Source organism: Podarcis raffonei, chromosome Z, assembly GCF_027172205.1.
Source record: "Podarcis raffonei isolate rPodRaf1 chromosome Z, rPodRaf1.pri, whole genome shotgun sequence".
NCBI lineage: Eukaryota > Metazoa > Chordata > Lepidosauria > Squamata > Lacertidae > Podarcis > Podarcis raffonei.
In genome coordinates, this window is record NC_070621.1 from 10,823,651 (window position 1) to 10,845,322 (window position 21,672).

Below are 21,672 nucleotides of genomic sequence, written 5' to 3' on the forward strand. Positions count from 1 at the left end.
AACACCACCAGTGGCTGTGGGTTGCTTCCAATGGCTCACAGCCTGAATGTAATAGACACCACATGTCAATGTGTTATGATGGCCCTGAGAGACGTGGCCTCTGACCCCTGCAAAGCAGAGCCTGTACACAGAGGCGTGGCTGGCTGCTCCCTTCCAGCTGGGGCAGGGCGTGCGTGGGATGGGCTTCCTGTCAATTGTTGCACACTGATGGGAGATAAAAGGCAAGCCCCAGGACTCCTCCAGCCTCTCATTGCTCCAGTAGTTTCCCCGGGAGAGCAGACCAAGGCGAAGGCCGGGTTGGTTCACGTTTGAGCAGAGGAACCTCTCCAGCTGCTTAAAAGCAGTCAGGTGAAGCTGTCCGAAGATGACTTCCCTTTGGGGATTTGCATCTCTCCTCTGGGCTGTCGCTGTGTTTTTGGCTGCGGTGAGTGACAAAGACCTTTGGGGGTCAGCAAAAAGAGTGTTGTGGTCGCTAAAAGACTGACAAATCTATGGCAGCACAGGCTTTTATGGGATCATTTTTGTGAGGCTCTGGGCACAATTTGTTGTGCGTGTTTAAAACAACAACAACAGAGTGAAAACTTTGGGTGGTTGGTGTGGTGTGGTGGTTGATCATTTGAGCTGTTGGCCAGATTGCTAAGTTTTGAATCTTGTCTCAGCTCCAGGCTCCATAGTTTGGAGTGATCTCTTAGGCTCAGGTACCCCATCTGTAATGTGTGGATCAAAATGTTGACCTTATAGAGTGTTGCAGAAAATACCGTGTGAGTGTGCAGTAAGTGTTTTGCCCACTAAAAAAACAGGTTATTGGTATTGTATTGGTATTGTCAGTGCTTTTTTCCTTAAAAAAAATTGTTTAGGGGTACTCTTTTTCCTACTTATACAGTGGTACCTCGGGTTACATATGCTTCAGGTTACAGACTCCACTAACCCAGAAATATTACCTCAGGTTAAGAACTTTACTTCAGGATGAGAACAGAAATCGTGCAGCGGTGGCGCAGCGGCAGTAGTGGTACCTCAGGTTAAGAACAGTTTCAGGTTAAGAACAGACCTCCAGAACGAATTAAGTTTTTAACCCGAGGTACCACTGTATTGAAATACTGCCCCTCAATGAGGCCAAACTTAGATTCACAAAACGTTTAGGGGTATGCGTACCCCACCCGAGAAAAAAAGCACTGGGTACTTTTATGATTACCATGAATTTTGGAAAAGTCTGGGCGAAATCTGCTTTAGTAATATTAATTCATTTGATTAAGGCAAAAGATGTTTTAGCATACCAGGAATTAAAACTGGTAGTCAAAGATTTTCTTTAGATCAATATTTTCAGCTGAGAACTTGGGTAGAAAATTGATCTAAGGAAGGAAGCAACTTTTGAGCAGTGGCGTAGCGTGGGTTGTCAGCACCCAGGGCAAGGCAAGTAATTTGCGCCCCCTAACCCGTGGATTTGCGCCCCCTAACCCTAACTCCCAGATGTTGCGCCCGGTGCGGCCGGCCCCCCCTGCACCCCCCACGCTACGCCACTGCTTTTGAGAATACATTTTAGCAGGGAAAGGCAAAGATTGATACCTAAGATCTGTAATGCATTGGTATATATTGATGGTTAAGATGGAATAAATATTCCAATAAATGGAAGGCGGAGTTATGGAAATGTATTCCAGATAAGATGTGGGTATCTATATGAAAACAAAGTAAACATTTATCCTCTAAAGTAAGTTTGACTGAATCATTTTCAAATATGGGCCAGATGGTATATTAGGATTTTGAGGATGTATTGCATTAGAAGCAGAAAAAAGTATTAATTTAGTATTCATTGATGGTAACTAAACACTAAAAGTTCAAGACTGAAGAGAAAGAGCAAGTTCCAAAAGTGATAGACTGGGAGATGGTGTGTTAGAAAAACAAGAAAAGTTTGGGAGACTGAATTATTTTAAAATATTATACTAACATTAGGTTTTAGAGAATATAAATTGGAACAAAATAATGTTAATTGCATATGTATTTGTAGATAAAAATGATTAAGAGGAAGTTGTTTATAGCTGGGGCTATGATTAACTGTATTTATTGATATGTGTACTAAGATTTGTATATATATGTTTTGTTTAGGTGTATGTAGAGATTTAAGTTCTTTAAAAAAAAATTACACATCCATGGCATCACAACATCATACAAAATAAAATTACACAAAAGTGCTTTAACATAGCCATAAGAATACAGTGCAGAACAATTTACTACATGTTAAAATAGGGAAAAAACACAAATACATAATAGAACAATAGAATTGTAGAGTTGGAACCCCCTGCAATGCAGGAATCTTTTGCCCAACGTGGGGCTCTAGCCCATAATAAGAGTCTCATGCTCTACTGACTGAGAACTTGGATCCACTTAGCAACTACCACCAGGGGAAGTGTCCAGGTAATACAGTGGTACCTCAGGTTACATACGCTTCAGGTTACAGACCCCGCTAACCCAGAAATAGTGCTTCAGGTTAAGAACTTTGCTTCAGGATGAGAACAGAAATCGTGCTCCGGCAGCGCAGCGGCAGCAGGAGGCCCCATTAGCTAAAGTGGTGCCTCAGGTTAAGAACAGTTTCAGGTTAAGAACGGACCTCCAGAACAAATTAAGTACTTAACCTGAGGTACCACTGTACATCTAACCAAAACATTTTCTGGAGAAGTAGCAGTTATATTACACCTCTCTGACCAGCCACTTGATGCAAGACCTCTTTCTTATCTGTCAAGTTGAGCAATGCCCTATTGCAATAGCTGTAATAAATGCCGGATGCTGGACTTGAATTGATTTCCTTTGTTTTGAACAAAGTGGAGTAGATATAAATTCTTACCACATCCTTGTATCTGCATACTTGGTCCCCCTGCTTTCACTCGTCATTACCTTACATTTTTGCAAATGTTTTTGAGATAGAGCAAGGGTGATTCTTTGGTGATATAATGTTATTGTTAAATGCATTTAAAAAAATATCGGGAGAGATCAGCCTGATGCTGTGAATGCACCAGGTATCCAAAGCACATTTAAAGCACACGACTTTCCCTAAAAAATCCTGGGAACTGTAGCTTGTACAGTGGTACCTCGGGTTAAGTACTTAATTCGTTTCGGAGGTCCGTACTTAACCTGAAACTGTTCTTAACCTGAAGCACCACTTTAGCTAATGGGGCCTCCTGCTGCCGCCGCCGCGCCACCGGAGCCCGATTTCTGTTCTCATCCTGAAGCAAAGTTCTTAACCTGAAGCACTATTTCTAGGTAAGCGGAGTGTGTAACCTGAAGCGTATGTAACCCGAGGTAGCACTGTACTGGGAATTTTGCTCTGTGAGGGATAAACTACAGTTCCCAGAATTCTTTGAGGAAGTCACATGCTTTAAATGTATGGTGTGTATGCAATTTGGGATCTTGACTTTGGTAGTGCTCGGCTTTTGAGCAGAAGCTCAGTCACAGAGCATGTGCTTTTCCTGTAGATCAGGGATGGGGAACTTGTGGCCCTCTGGCTCTTCCTAGACTCAAACTCCCATCACCCCTGACCATGCTGGCCAAGGCCCATGGGATTTGGAGTCCAACAACATCTGTAGAGCCACAGGTTCCCCATCCCTGCTGTAGAAGGACTCGGTTTCACTCCCTACCATCTCCAGGTAATGGGTGGCAGGTAAGTCTTTTCCCCACCTGAGACCCTTCGGAACAGCTGCCAGTCAGAGTTGACGATATTGGCCTAGAGATAGACAAATGATCTGATTCGGTATAAGGCAGCTTTGTATTGTTTGAGGAGTTTTATAGTTAAACAGGGATTCAAATGTGAGTGATCCAAAATATTGGCTGGCTTTAGAAGCTGATTGCACAAGTTCATGGAGGATAATAAGTCTATCAGCAGCTACATGCCCCTGAATACCAGTTGCTGGGAGCAGGTTCTGCTTCCTAGAGGCACCTGCATGGAAGCAGATTCTCTTTATCAAAAGGGGAACCTTGTCTGTCTTGCCGGTGGGAAACAACAGAGCCCTGAGGCAACTTAAGGGCCCTTGCTCTCCTTGTGATCAGTTCACCAGCTTATCTGTGCAGTGCTGTTATCATTCTCTATGTCTCCTGTGGTCTTCCTTAGCTGGGGGGTTGGGGGGTGTCATACATTTTGCATCGCCCTCTCATAATTGCATTATTCCAACGTTGCGTCAGAAATGCTGACTCCCTATTTGGAAGAGGCCATAAAACAAATCAGTCCTGGGTGTAGCCCAGGGAGGGGCGGGGTGGGGGGCAACTGCCCCCACCTGAATCAATAAAAGTTAATAAAAATACATAGCAAACTGAGGTTTTGCTCCCCCCGCCAACAAAAACCCTGGATACGCCCATGAAATCAGTTGTTGATCTTTAAAATCACAACCAGGTGAAGAGTTGAAATTCGGAATCCAGTGGACCAATTTGTAAATCTCAGATGTTCCTCTTAAAGCTGTTGTTCGCTGTTCCACTAGAGCGAACACAGCTGTGATATTTAATTTGGATATGGGGAACCCATGGCCCCCTAGCACTGTAACTGTTTTTAGTTCATGTTGTGAACTGACTTGGATCCCAAAATGGGAGGAAGGCAGGGTGTTGTGGTTGCAGTTGTTATTGATGATGATGATACAGTATTATTATTATTACTACTGATTTATTAATTGCCTTCTAAACTACCGTCTCAAGGCGATTTACACATAAGGTAATTAAACCAGTTAAAATCTCGAAAACAACAAATACATTTAAAACAAGACTAATACCCTAACAAGTGGTCACTTGTGGTACAGACCCATTTATCCAGCTGCAGAAGCCCGTCGGAACAAAAATCTCTTCTCCCCACCCCCCACCCCAAGAAAGTGCATAAAGGGGGTGCCTGTCATCTTGACAGGAATGCTATTCCACAGAACAGGGGCAGCCCAGCTGGAAGCCCTGGTCCATGTTGCTATGGGGCTGGCTTCTGAGATCTTTGGAACTTGCAGGAGAAACTCTCTCACATCTCTCAGCAATCTCCTGGGTGTATAAGGGGAGAGGCAGTGTCTCAGATAACCTGGTCCTCAGCTGTTTAGGGTCTTCACCTTGAACTTGGCTTGGTAGCAGATTGGCAGCCAGTGCAAACCCTGCAAGCAGGGAAATTAATTAATTAAGCTCCAACTCACCATCTTTGACCATTGACCAGGTTGGGTAGGGATAATGGGAGTTGTAAAGGTAAAGGGACCCCTGACCATTAGGTCCAGTCGTGACCGACTCTGGGGTTGCGGCGCTCATCTTGCTCTATAGGCCGAGGGAGCTGGCGTTTGTCCACATACAGCTTCCGGGTCATGTGGCCAGCATGACTAAGCCGCTTCTGGCGAACCAGAGCAGCGCACGGAAACGCCGTTTACCTTCACACTAGAGCAGTACCTATTTATCTACTTGCACTTTGACGTGCTTTTGAACTGCTAGGTGGGCAGGAGCAGGGACTGAGCAACGGGAGCTCACCCTGTCGCGGGGATTCGAACCACCAACCTTATGATCCAAAAGGCCTAGGCTCTTTGGTTTAACCCACAGCGCCACCTGCGTCCCAATGGGAGTTGTAGTCAGCAACACATGGAGGGTTACCACCAGTTTATTTGATAGTTTGTCTAGATAAACACACACACACTGGATCAGATAAAATCAAATAAACCTAACTTGGTGACAGCAAATGTCTTTGGCATCACAGGCTGAGAGAAGCTGGATAAAACAGGTGGAGTTAAGTAAGGGTGTGGAAGCCGTCCCTAGTGTTGCTCGACCTGCTTAAAGTAAAAATGCTTCTTGTTTTTGACAGTGCCGTGCAGAGCTGATCAGGAGTGGCTCTTTCCATGGGCGATGGCTGGGTTGATTTAGGTTTTAAGTAACCAGAGCAACACAATGAAAACACCACCCTGAGTCACTCCTACTATATGCAAAGCAGCTCTGCCTAACCTCAGTGTGGCTTATAGTGCTGGGTGCTGATTTAAAGTTAGGGTGCTCTTTGCCCAGAGGAATCTTAAAAAAGCCAGGAGGCTTTTGCATAGTGTACACTGGGAAACGGCCACAGCTTAGCAATTGAGAAGATGCTTTGCAGGGCAAAGGGCCCAGGTTCAAATCCTGGCACCTCTGCATTATTATTATTTCATTAGTCATAAAGGTAAAGGGACCCCTGACCATTAGGTTCAGTCGTGACCGACTTTGGGGCTGTGGCGCTCATCTCGCTTTATTGGCCGAAGGAGCCGGCGCACAGCTTCTGGGTCATGTGGCCAGCATGACTAAGCCGCTTCTGGTGAACCAGAGCAGCGCATGGAAACGCCATTTACCTTTCTGCCGGAGTGGTACTTATTTATCTACTTGCACTTTGTTGTGCTTTCGAACTGCTAGGTTGGCAGGAGCAGTGACCAAGCAATGGGAGCTCACCCCGTTGCGGGGATTTGAACCACCGGCCTTCTGATCAGCAAGTCCTAGGCTCTGTGGTTTAACCCACAGCGCCAACCTTGGGTTAAATATGCTTCAGGTTGAGCGTTTTCAGGTTACGCTCCGTGGCGACCTGGATGTAACAGAGCACGTTACTTCCGGGTTTTGCCACTCGCGCATGTGCAAATGCTCAAAATGACGTTGCACACATGCGCGGAAACGGCAAAATGCGACATGCGCAGACGCACAGTCTCGTGTTACGTTCTACTCAGGATGCAAACGAGGCTCTGGAATGGATCCCGTTCGCATCCAGGGGTACCACTGTATATTTATTTCTTGCTTTCCCCACAAAAGCATCCCAAAGCAATGTGCAGTATAAAAACAACATGCAAGCCAAATATAAGAGTGAGAATAAAACAATAGCCCATAACTGTTCCATCTGCTTTTGACTTTTGCATCTGACCTCACCTGTCACTGGCATGTGAGCACTGGAAGGGCATCTGACCCTTGAGCTGGGAAAAGGCTCGCCTCCTCTGTTTAAATAGAAATATAGTAAATAAATTAAAGAGCAGGAAAGAGCAGAATGAACATCAGAGAGGGTGGGTGAAAGGAAAGAAATTGCAGGTGGGAAGATCTGTTGCTTTCAGGTCTTTCCAGAGGCACCTGGTTGGCAACTGTGAGAACAGGATGCTGGACTAGTTGAGCCCTTGGTGTGATCCAGCGGCGCTTTTCTTATGTTAAGGAGGAGGGAGGGAGGAAACCAGAAAACCAGAAATCGATTGCAAGGGACAAGGCAGTAAGGGAAAGCTCTACTATATAACTAATCCAAGTTTATGAAGACTGGAAAGGAGGACTGGATCTCTGGGGGATACCTGGCCAACCCTGTTCCAGAGGCAGGGCAGGGATATGACGCAGCTGAACAAAGCCTTCTTTGTGCCGCTCAGACTGAACTGAGTCATTTATTTCGTTTTTATTTTCGCAAATTCTTTCCTTCTCTCTTAGCCCATCAGCATGGTGGAACACGCAGAGTTCTTGAAAGCCGGGAAGGAGCCTGGTCTTCAAATCTGGAGAATCGAGAAGTTTGACCTGGTCCCAGTGCCCAGAAATCTTTATGGGGATTTCTTCACCGGAGATGCCTACGTCATCCTCAACACCATCCGCCAGCGCAATGGGAACCTGCAGTACGACCTTCATTTCTGGCTAGGTGAGGTTGGGGTTTGGTGCAGGGACCCCGCAGGTGGCTCAGGGTGAAGACTTGTTGAGAAATCAATACAGGAAGCCTTTCACTTCCTATCCCTACCATTGCTAGGTAAAGGGACCCCTGACCATTAGGTCCAATCGTGGATGACTCTGGGGTTGTGGTGCTCATCTCGCTTTACTGGCCGAGGGAGCCGGTGAACAACTTCTGGGTCATGTGGCCAGCATGACTAAGCCGCTTCTGGTGAACCAGAGCAGCACAAGGAAACACCGTTTACCTTCCCGCCGGAGCGGTACCTATTTATCTACTTGCACTTTGACATGCTTTCAAACTGCTAGGTTGGCAGGAGCAGGGACTGAGGAACTGGAGCTCACCCCGTCACGGGGATTTGAACCACCAACCTTCTGATCGGCAATTCCTAAGCTCTGTGGTTTAACCAACAGCGCCACCCGCGTCCCTTCTACCATTGCTACCATTCCATGATTTTAAACCTATCTCTGGTTGATTTCTGCATTTTTAAAAACTTGTTTTATTGTTTTTATGTATAATTGTAAATTTGCTGCCATGAAATTGAAATTGCTTTGGGGGAAGGGATGTAGTTCAGTGGTAGAGAATCTGCCTTGCATGCGGAAGCCCCCAGTTTCAATCTGTGGCATCTCTAGGTAGGGCTGAGAATGTCCTCTGCCGAGATCCTGGAGAGCCACTATTGATCAGTGAGCTAGTTGAGGCAACTGATTGACTCAGAATAAGGCAACTTCCTATGTTTCTAATATAGATGAATAAATTATTATTATTATTATTATTATTTATTCACCTCATTTTAATAATATGGCTGTCAGTGAGTGATAGCCATAATGGCTATGCTTTGCCTCCAGTGCTTCTGAAGACCAGTTGCTGGACACAAGTTAGTTGAAACTACATGAGGGGAGGTTGCTCTTGTGCTCAGGTCCTCCTTGAGAGGCCACCACAGGCGTCTGGGTGGCCACTGAATAGTTGGGCCATGGGCCATATACAGTGGTACCTCTGGTTATGAACTTAATTCGTTCCAGAGGTCTGTTCTTAACCTGAAACCGCTCTTAACCTAGGTACCACTTTAGCTAATGGGGCCTGCCACAGCGCCGCTGCCACGCGATTTCTGTTCTCATCCTGAGGTAAAGTTCTTAACCCGAGGTACTACTTCCGGGTTAGCAGAATCTATAACCCAAGGTGTTTGTAACTCAAGGTGTTTGTGACCCGAGGTACCGCTGTATCCATTGGGCTCTTCTTATATTCTTCCTTTTCAAAAGTGCTGCATAGTTCAGTTTACTGACAATAAACCAAAGCAGTGAAGATGCCATTTCATGATTGATATATTCAAGGTTAAGGCTTACCTAGAGTAATCCCTATTGAGCTCGTTGGAGTTTATTTCTCAATAGGCATGCTTCTTTCTCCTTTTCTGATTCCTAGGGGACCAATGCAGCCAGGACGAGAGTGGATCCGCTGCCATTTTCACAGTGCAGCTGGATGATTACCTTGGTGGGAAGGCAATTCAGCACCGGGAGGTACAAGGGCATGAATCGTCCACTTTCACAGGGTACTTCAAGTCAGGCATCAAATACAAGGTAGGTGTATACAAGTTCAGTTCCTTGCTTGGTAGTACATCTGTACCTCATTAGCAAAAGCATTTCTGGACTGCCTGCCTTCCAGGAATATAAATTCAAACCAGGTGATTTTTTTGATGAGCCCGTCCTTGGAATCATAGAGCTTCCATTACTCCTTCATATTCCCCAAAATTATGGAATTGTTGGAGCTTCAGACCTGCCTGCGTTAAGTCTCCCAAAGTACAGGAGAGCTATGGGCGCTATTCTACTAGTAAGGATTTCTGTTTGCTCAACAGTTGGATCTGTTTTCTATAAATACTTGCGTATTTTAGGGGTTTTATCCTTGTTTTGAATATTGGTTTTTGTATGTCAGTTTCATGGGGTGTGGGGAGAGCAAGCAAACGCAACAAAAAATCTCAAGTTGTGCCATCTCCACTTGATCAGGCTCTTTTAGATGGCAAAATTGTACAGTGGTACCTCGGGTTAAGAACTTAATTCGTTCTGGAGGTCTGTTCTTAACCTGAAACTGTTCTTAACCTGAAGCACCACTTTAGCTAATGGGGCCTCCCGCTGCCACCGGAGCATGATTTCTGTTCTCATCCTGAAGCACTATTTCTGGGTTAGCGGAGTCTGTAACCTGAAGCGTATGTAACCTGAAGCGTATGTAACCCGAGGTACCACTGTAGTTGAATTGCGTGAACAACAACCTAGGGCATAGGTAGACAAACCAAGGCTCGGGGGCTGGATCCGGCTCAATCGCCTTATAAATCCAGCCCACGGATGGTCTAGAAATCAACATGTTTTTACATGAGTAGAATGTGTCCTTTTATTTAAAATGCACCTCCAGGTTATTTGAGAGGCCTGCCTGGTGTTTTTACATGAGTAGAATGTGTGCTTTTATTTAAAATGCATTTCTGGGTTATTTGTGGGGCACAGGAATTCGTTCATTTCCCCCCAAAAAATATAGTCCGGCCCCCCACAAGGTCTGAGAGTCAGTGGACCGGCCCCCTGCTGAAAAAGCTTGCTGACCCCTGTCCTAGGGTGTGTGTGAACTGACACACCACCCTTCTCAGCTATCTGCATTTGACAATTTGCTATCCTCCTCCTCTCACCTTGCAAAACTCTTGTTAAGACAATCTCACAGAAAGGTCACAGCTCATCCTCTTCATTTACATTTCCCTGTAAACAGGGAATAGTTAAAATACTCAAGCCTGACCCCAAAAATCCACCAGCCGACAAGGAAAGTGTGTTTATACAGCTGTTGTGTAAGCTTATGAAGAACAAAAAGGGCATGCAGTGCTGACTTTTAAAGCCACAGTGACCATTTCTCCCAGAATAAATGCAGCAATTATAGAAGGAAATGATAAATAGATAAAGAGGTACATTTGGGGTTCCTCCAGACGGACAGTATTTTGTAGGAGGGAATCAAGTGCATATCAAGGAAATTTAGGTTTAGGGAATTAAAGTGCACTAGTGCCCTGGAGCAAGGGACGTGGGTGGCGCTGTGGGTTAAACCACAGAGCCTAGGACTTGCCAATCAGAAGGTTGGTGATTCGAATCCCCGTGACGGGGTGAGCTCCTGTTGCTCGGTCCCTGCTCCTGCCAACCTAGCAGTTCGAAAGCACGTCAAAGTGCAAGTAGATAAATAGGTACTGCTCCAGCGGGAAGGTAAACGGCGTTTCCATGCGCTGCTCTGGTTCACCAGAAGCGGCTTAGTCATGCTGGCCATATGACCCAGAAGCTGTACGCCGGCCCCCTCGGCCAGTAAAGCAAGATGAGCGCCGCAACCCCAGAGTCGTTCATGACTGGACCTAATGGTCAGGGGTCCCTTTACCTTTACCTTTTAGTGCCCTGGAGCAATAAGCCCACTATGAAAAATAAATGTTTTGTTTTGTTTTTGCAATTAGGAATGGGCTACCTCCAGAGGACCTGTTTCTTGAGCATTCTTCTTTATTTGCTTGTACAAAGCTTATTAAATTATACCTGGTTTATATCCAAATTCTACATGGCAAAGAACATCCATCCTGATTTGCTTGTGGGTGCTTAATTTTCCCATGAAGCATGCATTCATCCAACACTTTCCCCTGTGCTTGTTAGCATTTCCTCATCATTTCCCATGCTATAAAAATTGAAATTCCTTGTTGGATTTTTTTGTGCTGGGCAGTGTTTCCCATACTCGGGTCTCCAGCTGTTTGTTGTCGGACTACAGTTCCCATCATTCCTAGCTAGCAGGGAATTGGTAGTTCAACAACAGCTGGAGACCCATGCTTGAAAAACACTGTGCTAGGGCGACAGAACACGTTGATCTACTTTAATTACGCAAACCTGAAGCATGCACTTGAATTTCTCCTTCAAAATAGGGACAGTCTACAGGCAGTCAAGGGATGTGGGTGACGCTGTGGGTTAAACCACAGAGCCTAGGGCTTGCCGATCAGAAGGTTAGCGGTTCGAATCCCCGCGACAGGGTGAGCTCCTGTTGATCAGTCCCTGCTCCTGCCCACCTAGCAGTTCGAAAGCACGTCAAAGTGCAAGTAGATAAATAGGTACCGCTCCAGCGGGAAGTTAAACGGCGTTTCCGTGCGCTGCTCTGGTTCGCCAGAAGCGGCTTAGTCATGCTGGCCACATGACCCGGAAGCTGTACGCCGGCTCCCTCGGCCAATAAAGCGAGATGAGCTCCGCAACCCCAGAGTCGGTCACGACTGGACCTAATGGTCAGGGGTCCCTTTACCTTTACCTTTAAAGGCAGTCAAAGTGACAAGGAAATGCACTGAAAGGTGTGGAATGAATGTTTAAATGGGGAGACGTATAACCACAATGCAAGCAAATAAGGATGAATGCTCTTTGACATATAACTCCTGCAAACAACTTAGAACAAACACTTAATAAAGACGAGATATAATCAAACCTCTTCATTTCAGGATAAATAGGTTGTCTGCAGCAACTCTTACTCAGCTTCTAGGGACAGCTTTCTCATTGTGATGCTAATCTGTCTGAGACCCAGGTAGACCCAAGCAAGGTGTTCAGCTTTGTGGATGGCCAGTCAAATTGTTTCTTTGTTCTTCTAGGCTGGTGGTGTGGCTTCTGGCTTCCGCCACGTGGTTCCCAATGAAGTGACTGTCCAGAGACTCCTTCAGGTCAAAGGAAGGCGAACTGTACGTGCTACAGAGGTGCCCGTCACCTGGGACAGCTTCAACACCGGTGATTGCTTCATCTTGGATCTGGGACAGGTGCGTTTCTTGCAAGCCCTGAGGGTAACCGGAATTCGTTCTGTTTCGTTAAACAAACAAACAAAACTTATCATTTTTCCTTAGGTAGGAATAGCTTAATCTGTCAATTTCAGTTTCTCTCAGTTTCTTACATTTTTGCTAGTCTTAATCTCAGTTTTCCACAAATCAACATCAGTTTGTATTTATTTATTTATTTAAAGTCTCTTGAACATTTTAATTAGCATTTTATTGAAAAATTCTAATATACATATTTTTTCAAAGCAGTTTCCCCATACATAATGCATTATTGTTTCTTACTTTCACTAATATGTGCATTTTTATACACACTTTACCTCAGAATATGCATTTTTTTGTGTACGTTACATGCCTGGAAAACTGCACTGCAAAATTCAGAGAAGGCTGAATTTTGAAGGATAATTGTATTCCGGTTCACACATTTTTTCAGAAAGTAAAAGTTAAGTAGATTCACCTTTAAATGTGAACTGGATCTAGTTTTCCCACCATCCCTATGCATCTCTGAACCAGAACATGACACTTTTTTGAGTTTCCCTGGTTCTGTGCTGGTCCCCTTTGTTACGGGGCATGAAAAGACTTGGAGGAGATAATAACATGCCGTCAGTCCAGGCTTGATGCGAATATGTCCTGCTAAGCAAGCACATTTTCCCAGCTGATTGTACAAAGTGTTCAGCTCCAGCCTGAAACTAGCTTTGTCTGTGACGCATTCCCAGTTTGAGGGCAGGCACAGGCTTAACGTGGACACAACTGGTCTGGCCCCTCAAATAAATTATTTTGTTATTTTGTTATATTGCTGATTTTGTGGAAGCTACTTTGAACTGTGGAGAACTAGCATATAGGTGAAGTCAATAATCCAATCATTACCTTATTTAGGCTGTGACCTGGTTCGCACATAACACTAAACTATGGTTTATAAAAACTATGGTTTATATAGAGTTATGTGTGAACTGTGGTTTGTTAGCTATGATTGCTCAATCATAAACCTTAAAAAGGTAAAGGTACCCCTGACCGTTAGGTCCAGTTGCGGACGACTCTGGGGTTGCATGCTCATCTCGCTCTATAGGCTGAGGGAGCCGGCGTTTGTACGCAGACAGCTTCTGGGTCATGTGGCCAGCATGACTAAGCCACTTCTGGCGAACCAGAGCAGCGCACGGAAATGCCGTTTACCTTCCTGCCGGAGCGGTACCTATTTATCTACTTGCACTTGACGTGCTTTTGAACTTCTCGGTGGGCAGGAGCTGGGACTGAGCAATGGGAGCTCACCCTGTCACAGGGATTCAAACTGCTCACCTTCCGATCGGCAAGCCCTAGGCTCTGTGGTTAACATTAATTATAGCTTAGTATTTTTTCATGTTCTCATTGGTGTTTTCAACTGTTATGTGGCATGGTTTAAGTGATCAGCTGCCAGGTGCCTCAGCTTTACCTGCAGTTTGTTAAACCATGGTTCACATTAACCACGGTATAATGATATGTGAGTACAAGGTCATTTCTTTGCATCGTAAGAAATCTGACTCGCGCTTCCCGCTATACAGTCATAGTATTTGCCTCTTTAACTTTCTTCTTTCTGTGCCCTGCAGAATATTCACCAGTGGTGTGGCTCACAAAGTAACAGATTTGAAAAGCTGAAGGCCACCCAAGTCGCCAAGGGGATCCGGGATAACGAGAGAAGTGGACGCGCAAGGGTCTATGTCATAGATGACGGTGCTGAGCGGGAAGAGATGCTTCAGGTCCTGGTCTATTTACTTTCTCACAAATCCATACGTGCTACTCAGCTGCAATCCTATATGTAGTTACTTGGGAGTAAGCCTAACACATGGAAACTTACTTCTGAGTAACTATGTGGGGTCAACTTACATGTTTTGCAGAGAATCCATGACTAGATTTTGCAGGGAACTTAAGTGCAGTTGCTGTTTCTGCCTATTAGCTTGTATGAGCAGAGGGATGGGGCATTCTGTTAAATTTCCCAATCTCCCGTGTGGAAGTCCAGTTGAGGGCCCTACAGATTAAAATCCAGCCTCTTCTGAATTTCAGTGCTCTTCACCAAATGTGGTGGGTGTGAGAAAATGGGGCAGTGTTGCTATGTGCACACAGGTACTGTTTCAGCATGTTTTTGTTAATCGAAACATGAAAGGTTCAGAGCCCAGTTGATGCTGAGTGTGTAAGACCTGCCTCCTCCCACCAACCCCTTGCACATTCAGTAAAACTGCACCAGGATACTGTAGGAGAGGTTTGAATTCTGAATTTTTATAACAACAACAACAATTTATTATTTATGCCCTACCCATCTGGCTGGGTTTCCCCAGCCACTCTGGGTGGCTTCTAACAGAATATTAAAATACAATAATCTATTGAACATTAAAAGCTTCCCTAAACAGGGCTGCCTTCAGATGTCTTCTAAAAGTCTGGTAGTTGTTCTTCTCTTTGACATCTGGTGGGAGGGTGTTCCACAGGGCGGGTGCCACTACCGAGAAGGCCCTCTGCCTGGTTCCCTGTAACATGGCTTCTCGCAGCAAGGGAACCGCCAGAAGGCCCTTGGGGCTGGACCTCAGTGTCTAGGCAGAACGATGGGGGTAGAGATGCTCCTTCAGATATACTGGACCGAGGCTGCTTAGGACTTTAAAGGTCAGCATCAACACTTTGAATTGTGCTCAGAAACGTCCTTGGAGCCAATGTAGGTCTTTCAAGACCGGTGTTATGTGGTCCCGGCGGCCACCCCCAGTCACCAGTCTAGCTGCCGCATTCTGGATTAGTTGTAGTTTCCGGATCACCAGAGAGGAGGGAGGTAAACAATCTTGCTTGTGGACATCCCATGGGCATCTGGTTGGCCACTGTGAGAACAGGATGTTGGAGTAAATGCACCTGTGCCCCCATCCTCCTCCCTGCTGATTTCCACTAGGGCAGGCACGTCCAACTCCCAAGAGACTGCGATCTACTCCCAGTATAAAAAAACTGACAGTGATCTACCCATTCTTATTGGAGGGAGGAGGAGCGTGCGTGGGGTGGGTGGATTGCCCAGACTTGTTGAGCCCAGAGTTGTTTGTTGAGCTTTTTTGGGGTAGGGTTGCCCAGAGTTCTTCAGCTTTTATTTGTTAACTTTTGGTAAAGGTAAAGGGACCCCTGACCATTAGGTCCAGTTGCAGATGACTCTGGGGTTGCGGTGCTCATCTCGCTTTACTGGCCGAGGGAGGCAGCGTACAGCTTCCAGGTCATGTGGCCAGCATGACAAAGCTGCTTCTGGCGAACCAGAGCAGCGCACGGAAACGCCGTTCACCTTCCCACCGGAGCGGTACCTATTTATCTAATTGCACTTTGGCGTGCTTTCAAACTGCTTTAATCCCAAAATCGATAGGGGTCCCAACGACCTACCAGGATCAACCAGGGATCTACCGGTAGATCGCCATCTACTGGTTGGACATGCCTGTACTAGGGCAACATTGCGACTTTAGGAGGGAGCTTGCAACCAGTACCACTCCCTGGACTGTTTGCTAACATGAAGGCCGGTAGGCAGGGTGCTGGCTGAGGGCAGACTTCAGTTGGTAGGGCAATGCCCCATTTGCCTTAATGCACCAGCCTTCCCTGTCAAAGCCATGCCCTAAAATTAGCCTTTGCACTGGTCGATTTCCATAAGGTTTTGAATTTGGCTTCGCCTTCCTGCCCTCTCCATTTTCCATAACTATCCTCTTGTGCAACAGGCATAAATCAGGGTTAAAAAAAAGAGAGTAAATGATTATTTTTCCATGTGGGATCCTGTTTATTTCTTCAGTTAAAGCATCTGGCGAGCAGAGAGCCTGCACTCCTCTAGAAACTTTTATATATTATTATTAATAATTTTTTGCGTGTTTGCTTTTCAGGTCCTGGGACCCAAGCCCACCCTGCCAGCAGGCACTACTGATGACGGTGCAGCTGATGCAACCAACCGGAGGCTGGCTAAGCTGTACAAGGTATAACAAGATCCAGATGGCCAGTGAGCCAGAGGGAGGGAGCCCTATGGAACAGTGGAGAGAGACAGTGCTCAAAGAAGTATTTGGGGGTGTTTTTTTTATCTCCCAGGGAGAACAAAGAGCTGTTTCAGCTTTGCCTGTCAATGATTGGCTTTGGCTAGAGTGCATGGAGGGAACAGTGTCAACACCATGAATGCCAACCCACCCGATAAGCTGAACTTACATTTTATTTTATTTTTTCGTTTTGCTTTTGCAATAGAAACCTGTCCAATGGAGTACTGCATAAGCAAAAATATTAAGATAAGTGGAACCTGCAGCAAAATGTTGCAGAATATCCTCATCCCCTAACAGAAGTGTTGGGGGTGTGTGTGAGAGTTTATACTGTGCCATTTAGTTGTTTAGGGTTCCAGACAGCTGGACGTGCATTCTTCCAGGAGACTAGAAGGCCACATTTACACCGTACGTTTAAAGCACTATCACTTTTAACAGTCATTGCTCCCCACAATGAATCCTGGGAAATGTAGTTTGTTCAGGGTGCTGAGAGCTAAATGTACTTAAGCTTTGTTTTAATCAGGGTTGGCTGACTGGGGTTAAGCCAACACATTTGTGGAGGAGGAGATTTGAGCCGTGAAAAGGAGAGAAGTGGCAGTATTTGTGAGAGAGGACAGTGGAGATGAAATATGGTAGCTGTGGCTGGAAGGCCCCTTCAGACTGCTTTTGGGTTTTTTTAATGGGTGGATGTATTTTGCAACATGTCATTAATACAATAATAGGTTTGTATCAAACTGAATTTCAATCTGAGTAGACCCATTTCAATTAACGGACCTAAGTTAGTCATGCCCATTAATTATGGTTGGTCTGCTCTGAGTAGGACTAATGCTGGACACACCCCAATAATAACAATCTGTTCTGCTGTACTGTTACAGGTATCCAACGGCGCAGGGAATATGGCGGTCTCTCTGGTGGCTGATGAGAATCCATTCTCTCAATCAGCCCTGAGCTCGGATGATTGCTTCATTCTTGACCATGGCACTGATGGCAAAATCTTTGTCTGGAAAGGTAAAAGGAGAGAGAGAGAGCTACAAAAGTCATATGGCTGACACAGGCCATGTTCACACCACACACTTAAAAGTGCTGTTATAACACTTTAAAGTGTTGTGGCTTCCCAAAGCGTGTTGGGAGCTGTAGTTTGTTAAGAGCTGTTAGGTGATCCCTATTCTCCTCAGAGAGCTACAATTCCCAGAGTTTGTTTAAGAACCAACTCCTCTTCCCAGAAATTGTAGCTCTCTGAGGAGAATAGGTGTTGTCTAACAACTCTCAACACCCTTAACAAACAGCGGCTGCTTTGAGGGGAGACCATGAATATTTAAAGTGCCATCATTGTGCTTTAAATGTATGGTCTCTGTGTGTGCTAGTGAAATACATGCGGCTGGGGAATCAGGGGTGGGTTCTCAAGTTCTATGGAGGGTGTGCCTTATTGTTTTGTTGTAGGGGGTTTGAATTTTCTATAGGAGTTGATAAGTAAAGGTAAAGTACCCCTGCCCGTACTGGCCAGTTTTGCCACACTCTAGGGTTGTGCGCTCATCTCACTCTATAGGCCTGGAGCCAGCGCTGTCCGGAGACACTTCCGGGTCACGTGGCCAGCGTGACAAGCTGCATCTGGCGAGCCAGCGCAGCACATGGAACGCCGTTTACCTTCCCGCTAGTAAGCGGTCCCTATTTATCTACTTGCACCCAGAAGTGCTTTTGAACTGCTAGGTTGGCAGGCGCTGGGACCGAACGACAGGAGCGCACCCCACCGCGGGGATTCGAACCGCTGACCATGCGATCGGCAAGTCCTAGGTGCTGAGGCATTTACCCACAGCGCCACCCGTGTCCCTTATAGGAGTTGATAGGCGGCATTAAATACACATAAACACACACTGTAAACAAAAGAATGAGTATACAACAGATTTGGGGAACCTGTGGCCTTCCAGATGTCATTGATCTTCAGCTCCCATCAGTCTCAGTGGGCATGGCTGATGGAGGTTGGAGTCAAACATCTGGAGGGCCAAAAGTTCCTGGTGTACCAAGAAGCACACCACCTGATAATATTACTTTATGCACTTCTCTAACTTGATGTTACATTGAGGGATTGTGGAGGGTCCTGTTTGTTTGTTTATTTGTTCAGTTTATTAGAAAAAATTATCCCACTTTTCTTTTTGAAGAAACTCATACTAAATGCCATTTTTGGCAGCAAATTTAAATGTATTGTCACATCTAACTTGAGGGGAGAAATTGGTGAGGGTGTGTGGAACAGCATAAGGGTTTGCCACTAGACAAGATTTGAAGGTATAATTAAAAGATGGCAAATAGTTATTTCATTTGTTGCTTATAAATTTTCCCACTATGCTGTGTGTGCATGCACACACATATTTTTTGCTGCAGGCCTCAAAATGTCTTCATGTATTTAAATTTTATCAATAATAATAATAATAATAATAATAATAATAATAATAATAATAATGATTTATGATTTATACCCCGTCCATCTGACTGGGTTTCCCCAGCCACTCAGGGTGGCTTCCAAAAAAAGATTAAAAATACATTAAAACATCAGTCGTCAAAACCTTCCCTAAACAGGGCTGCCTTAAGATGTCTTCTAAACGTCAGATAGTTGTTTATTTCTTTGACATCAGAAATACATTCTGCCTCCTATGATTGATTTTTTTTGCCTCAGAAATATGTTCTGTCTCACATACTTGAATTTGTGCCTGAAGCACAAAATGTCCACTTGAAGGACTTCTAAGACCCTTCCCCTTTAAAAATCACTCCATCTGGTAGCAAATTTTATATTCTCTTTTAATATATCTATTAAAGGTAAAAATGCCAATGCTGAGGAAAGGAAGGCTGCCTTGAAAACCGCCGCAGAATTCATCACCAAGATGGGTTATCCCCGACACACACAGGTGAGGATACAAGAAAAGTTATCCATAGACTTCCTTCTGTTACAGCAGGGATGAGGAACCTGTGGTCCTACAGGTGTTGTTGGATTTCAGCTCACATAAGCTCCAATAGCCAGGGCTGGCTCACCCTTGAGGTGGGGTGAAGCAACTGCCTCAGGCAGCAGAAGCCCCTGAGGCGGAACTCCTACAGGCACCCCATTCGCCACCGCCCCAGTCAGTGGCGGAGAAGTGGCACCAGCAGCAATGCCGATTTCCAGTGATATCTCACAAGATCTTACTAAAATCTCTCTCTTTTTTAAAAAAAGATATTTATTAAAGTTTTCAATTTTTTATACAAACAAAAAAAACCAAAAAAATTAAAAACAAACAAACATCTAGTTCATAAAACATACTTTTCAATAACAAATTTCTCTGACCTCCTCATACCTCCCCTTCTTGTATTCCATTTCAGATTATTTGTTCAGCAAATCCTTAACTTAAAGCATTACAGCTTATAATATCACCTTATTTTCTATCCAAACCCTTTTTTTCATCCATGTTCCTTTATATCATTACAGCTAGAAACCACTCAATTTCAATCCAACATCATTCAGCATTCCTTAATTTTACAATATTTCTGTAAATAGTCCTTAAATTTTTTCTATCTTACTAAAATCTCATGAGATCTCAAAGAGTGCGAGTCATCTCACAGGATTTTGACAAAATCTTGTGAGATTGTGATGGAAATCAGCAGTGGAAGTGGCACAGAGGCAGCGCTGGGGGGGGGGCACAACAGCAGTGCCAGCAGAAGAGGTGATGGGGCACATGATGCAGCAGAGCAGGGTGGCACTTTCCATTTTACCTCAAGTGACAAAATGGGACACACCACCCCCGCCAATAGTCAGCATAGTCAGTGGGCAGAGATGCTGGGAGTTGTAGTTCCCCACCCAAGTTAAGGAATGAGATTAGGATGCATGGAAGGTAAGTGGAGAAAAGAGATGTTGCAGAAAACACACAAGGTTCAATTCAAAGCAATATGTGGGAGGGCTGAAATGGGATGGTTGGCTCTCAAACCATGCTTAAGGAAGGTTTGTTGAGTTTTGGTTAATTTCTTCAGTTGACAAATCATGGATTGTGACTGTCCAGTAAGCCAGAATGTGAAACTATGGTTTGAATTTGACTTTCAATAGCTTTTATGCTAACCCTGGTTTGCGGTGATGTTTACATTGTCATAGTTTGATCACCACATAGATTGCTGGTAAGTAAAGGGAGTGACGTTAAGAACCTAAGGATTGAGACGACAGAATACAAAAGAAGGCTAGCAGGGTTAAACCATGGTTTGCTTTGGGTACATCTGGAACCTCAAACAACGGTTTGCCATGCTGTCTAAATTGAGCCAATGTGGCTCAATAGCTAGAGAACTGCACTGAGGCCTGGTGTCAAGAATAAATTGTGATGACAAAGCTTTTTTTTTTTTAAAAAAAGAACACTAAATAAATACAATTCTGTCCCAGTTTGGCTTCAGCTGAGACCATTCCATCTCAGGATAATTTCTTTGTTTCAGATCCAAGTCCTTCCAGACGGTGGCGAGACTCCTCTCTTCAAGCAATTCTTCAAGAATTGGCGTGACAGGGACCAGACAGAAGGCATGGGTGTGGGCTACATCAATTCTCACGTGGCCAAGATTGAGAACATTCCTTTTGATGCTGCCACACTACACACCTCCCCAACAATGGCAGCCCAGCATGGCATGGAAGATGATGGCACTGGAAACAAACAGGTAAGTGGGGGAGAGGGTGGTTATGCAAAACCGTCACTCTATTAGGCAAAAGGATCTGTCCAGCATTTGGCAGCTCAGGACTCTGAGCAAAAAAGACAAAAGCTGAGTATGTATTGTACTGCAGTCAGTGAGTACAACAAGAGAGAGTATGGTTATGATTTGGGGGGTCAGTGTGAATGATATCTTAGGTCCCTTCCAAATCTGTGATGTTGTGTATATGGGGTAGAATACATAAGTTAAGTTAATGGCTTTGGCTGGCCAGTTAAGTGCTGTGAAGTCTTGAAGAGGATGCCATAGAGATAAACGGGTTGGCCTTTTCCCGTCTCACCTGGCTGGAGGCCATGTTCATCCTAGGAGGAAGAAGAAACTGACCAAGGAAGGCTGTCTTAAGTGACGAGTTGTGTGAGTGAGTTTTCGCTAATGTTGGAAGTGGAGACAGAGAGCAATGTTTTGCTCTGTTCTGAACCTAAACTGTGACTGGGGGCTTCGCTGGAAACCTAAGAGGCAATCGAGATCTGTTGGGGTGTTAAATCTGTGGCCCCCTTCATCCTGTGCTCAGGTTGTATATATGTGTAAATATAGCCACCTATCCTAAAGATGTCTCCATTGGCCTC

General features: G+C 45.0%; 1 protein-coding gene across 2 annotated transcripts in view; it reads left to right on the forward strand.

Moving 5' to 3' along the window:
• The window catches only part of GSN (gelsolin), a 69,819-nt gene that overhangs the window by 38,251 nt on the left and 9,896 nt on the right, over nucleotides 1–21,672 (forward strand). Inside the window, exons 1-9 of one of the 2 annotated variants that reach the window (XM_053373932.1) lie at nucleotides 217–424; nucleotides 7,396–7,597; nucleotides 9,038–9,192; nucleotides 12,237–12,398; nucleotides 13,991–14,140; nucleotides 16,265–16,354; nucleotides 17,281–17,413; nucleotides 19,214–19,302; nucleotides 20,843–21,058. In XM_053373932.1, the coding sequence (XP_053229907.1) occupies nucleotides 365–424; nucleotides 7,396–7,597; nucleotides 9,038–9,192; nucleotides 12,237–12,398; nucleotides 13,991–14,140; nucleotides 16,265–16,354; nucleotides 17,281–17,413; nucleotides 19,214–19,302; nucleotides 20,843–21,058 (1,257 nt within the window). In that variant the 5' untranslated portion in view covers nucleotides 217–364. Of the gene's footprint in view, nucleotides 1–216; nucleotides 425–7,395; nucleotides 7,598–9,037; nucleotides 9,193–12,236; nucleotides 12,399–13,990; nucleotides 14,141–16,264; nucleotides 16,355–17,280; nucleotides 17,414–19,213; nucleotides 19,303–20,842; nucleotides 21,059–21,672 lie in introns of those variants that run through there. The other variant, XM_053373933.1, reaches the window with a different exon arrangement.